Source organism: Belonocnema kinseyi, chromosome 7 (assembly GCF_010883055.1).
Source record: "Belonocnema kinseyi isolate 2016_QV_RU_SX_M_011 chromosome 7, B_treatae_v1, whole genome shotgun sequence".
NCBI lineage: Eukaryota > Metazoa > Arthropoda > Insecta > Hymenoptera > Cynipidae > Belonocnema > Belonocnema kinseyi.
Genome location: NC_046663.1, coordinates 67,239,095 through 67,241,112, shown reverse-complemented (window position 1 = coordinate 67,241,112; position 2,018 = coordinate 67,239,095). Strand labels below are relative to the sequence as shown.

Genomic DNA, 2,018 nt, shown 5'->3' with positions numbered 1-2,018 from the left:
TTTTTTTAAGAAGTAAAAACGGAAAATGCTCATGAACTGGCTACATTCGAACTTTGGGGGCTGCGCGCCCAATATGTGCATATCACACATATGTACATAATATACATACCCGTGAGATGCACACATGGGCACATAGTCCACAAGGAACGAATGTGAGTGTGGGACTCACCAAACGGCGCGTACCCACTAAACCAAACTCCTTTTCTGCCAACCCATGCTCCCGGAATCCGCTTTCGCATTACTTCAGGAGCATGGGGTAAGGCTACTTGTAGTGTGGCACGCGTCAACCTCAGCTGTGTTATATATTCAACACTACGGGCCGTCCACCTTCGGCCACAGCACAGGGGCCTTGTTATGTAATTGTATATAGATTTCCTGATGGTTCCTCCCTCTTTAATGTCTCAGCACCTCTTCCGCATATCGAGATACTGCTTCCGAGTTTGTTTTGCTTTGAAGCATCCCTCTCCCGATAGTCTGAGGTGTCAAAGGCTCACCTATTTCTACCTCTAGTAATCTTATTTCAGCTATCCACCTGTTGCATTTTAGGAAAGTGTGTTCTGCGCTGTACTGTTCCTCCGGACAGTAGTCACACTTTGGGCTCGCCTTTCTTACCATTTTGTGTAGGTAGGCATTAAAGTACCCATGTCCACTCAGCAACTGCGTCAGGTAGAAGGTTATTTCCCCATGTTTCCTGCTCATCCCCATGTTTCCTGCTGTCTCGTTAAAAACGGCAAAATCTCTGAGTCTTCCCCTAAAGTCGGCTTTCGTCATATTGATTTTAGTCTCGTCGTTCCAATCTTCCCCAAGAAAAGCTTTAAGTGCATCCTTAACTTCGTCTCTTTCAGTTAACATGTCCAAGTCTCGGATCTTTACCTGACACTTGGGGGAGAGTTGGCGAACCTATCCAGCTCCATGAATTGCTTCTTTCAGTTCTGTTTCGAAGAAGCCTTATCTTCAGGCGATGCACCAACTTCTAGGAGCACATGGCCCTCTCGTGTTTTCCTAATGGATTTGATTGTGACATTCGCAGCGTCTAACGAGGTTTGCGCTATCTTTTGTCGCCCTTGAACCGTTTTCAAGGTTTCGTCCATTTCACCAACCGTTTTCTTTCTGGGCCTTGCCGCCTCTTCACCATTCGGGCTTGGTGTACTACAAGCTTTCTTTCTCTTCCTCTTATTGGAAGATCCTGGGGTGTTTTCCCACTGTTTTTCGGAAGCCGAACAGCCAGTAGGTGTGGCTATGGGCATTGCGTCTGGCAGCCTAGACCCAATGGTCGAGATTTCCTCTGTCATACATTTGAAGTCCTTGCTTTGCACCTGGAGAGACTGAATGTGTAATTCTTATCTTCAACGTTGACTTACTAGACATTGTTTCAAAAATAACCTTGATACCTTTTAGTGTTTCCGCTATGTGAGATTTGAATTCTCTAAACTTCTGAAGATTTTTATCTAATATGAGGCTTACGCCTAACATCATCTCCTTTACCTCCTTGCTTACTGCCATTTCCGTGACCATGACGTTTTCAGTCTCCTGTGTCATTGCTATATTCATTGAAGTGGGAGCCATAAAAAGTGTGTCCAGCGCTTAGTGCGTGGAGGGGCGGGCTGAAAAAACTGGGAACGGGTATACCCTCGGACCGAAGTCCAACCTCTGTTCCCTGGGGGAAGTAGTAGTATTAGTTTATCTCTTCCAAATATACACTTTTTTGTGTTTGTACATAAATCAAAGATCTTATTCTACATTTTCTTAAATATATACATTTCCTCTGCGCTACATTCCAAAATATGTACCTTATTATCTAGCATTCGCTCGCTTCTTCGCTGTCCTGATCTTCCCTCGCGACTCTAACTTTTCTTTTGTCTAGTCTCTTTGGCTAATCTTTTGAAAGCTCTCACATATTTGCACACCCCGGGACTCGGTCTTTCCTTCAGATTCTGGCATAAGCGATCAGTAAAATCTGTATACTCGAACCCCCTACCAATCATCAACCACTCATCCACCTTGACCACATTACCACA

The 2,018-nt window shown here is 44.7% G+C and overlaps 1 protein-coding gene across 1 annotated transcript; it reads right to left on the bottom strand.

Moving 5' to 3' along the window:
• Nucleotides 1–393: 393 nt before the first annotated feature.
• Nucleotides 394–852, bottom strand: LOC117176481. The gene has a single exon (XM_033366732.1). The coding sequence runs from the start codon at nt 850–852 to the stop codon at nt 394–396; it is 459 nt and encodes a 152-aa protein (XP_033222623.1).
• Between the last annotated feature and the right edge of the window lie 1,166 nt (nt 853–2,018).

Coding starts and splice junctions, on each gene's coding strand:
- LOC117176481 (XM_033366732.1), bottom strand. CDS start 852: ATGTTAACTGAAAGAGACGAAGTTAAGGATGCACTTAAAGCTTTTCTT.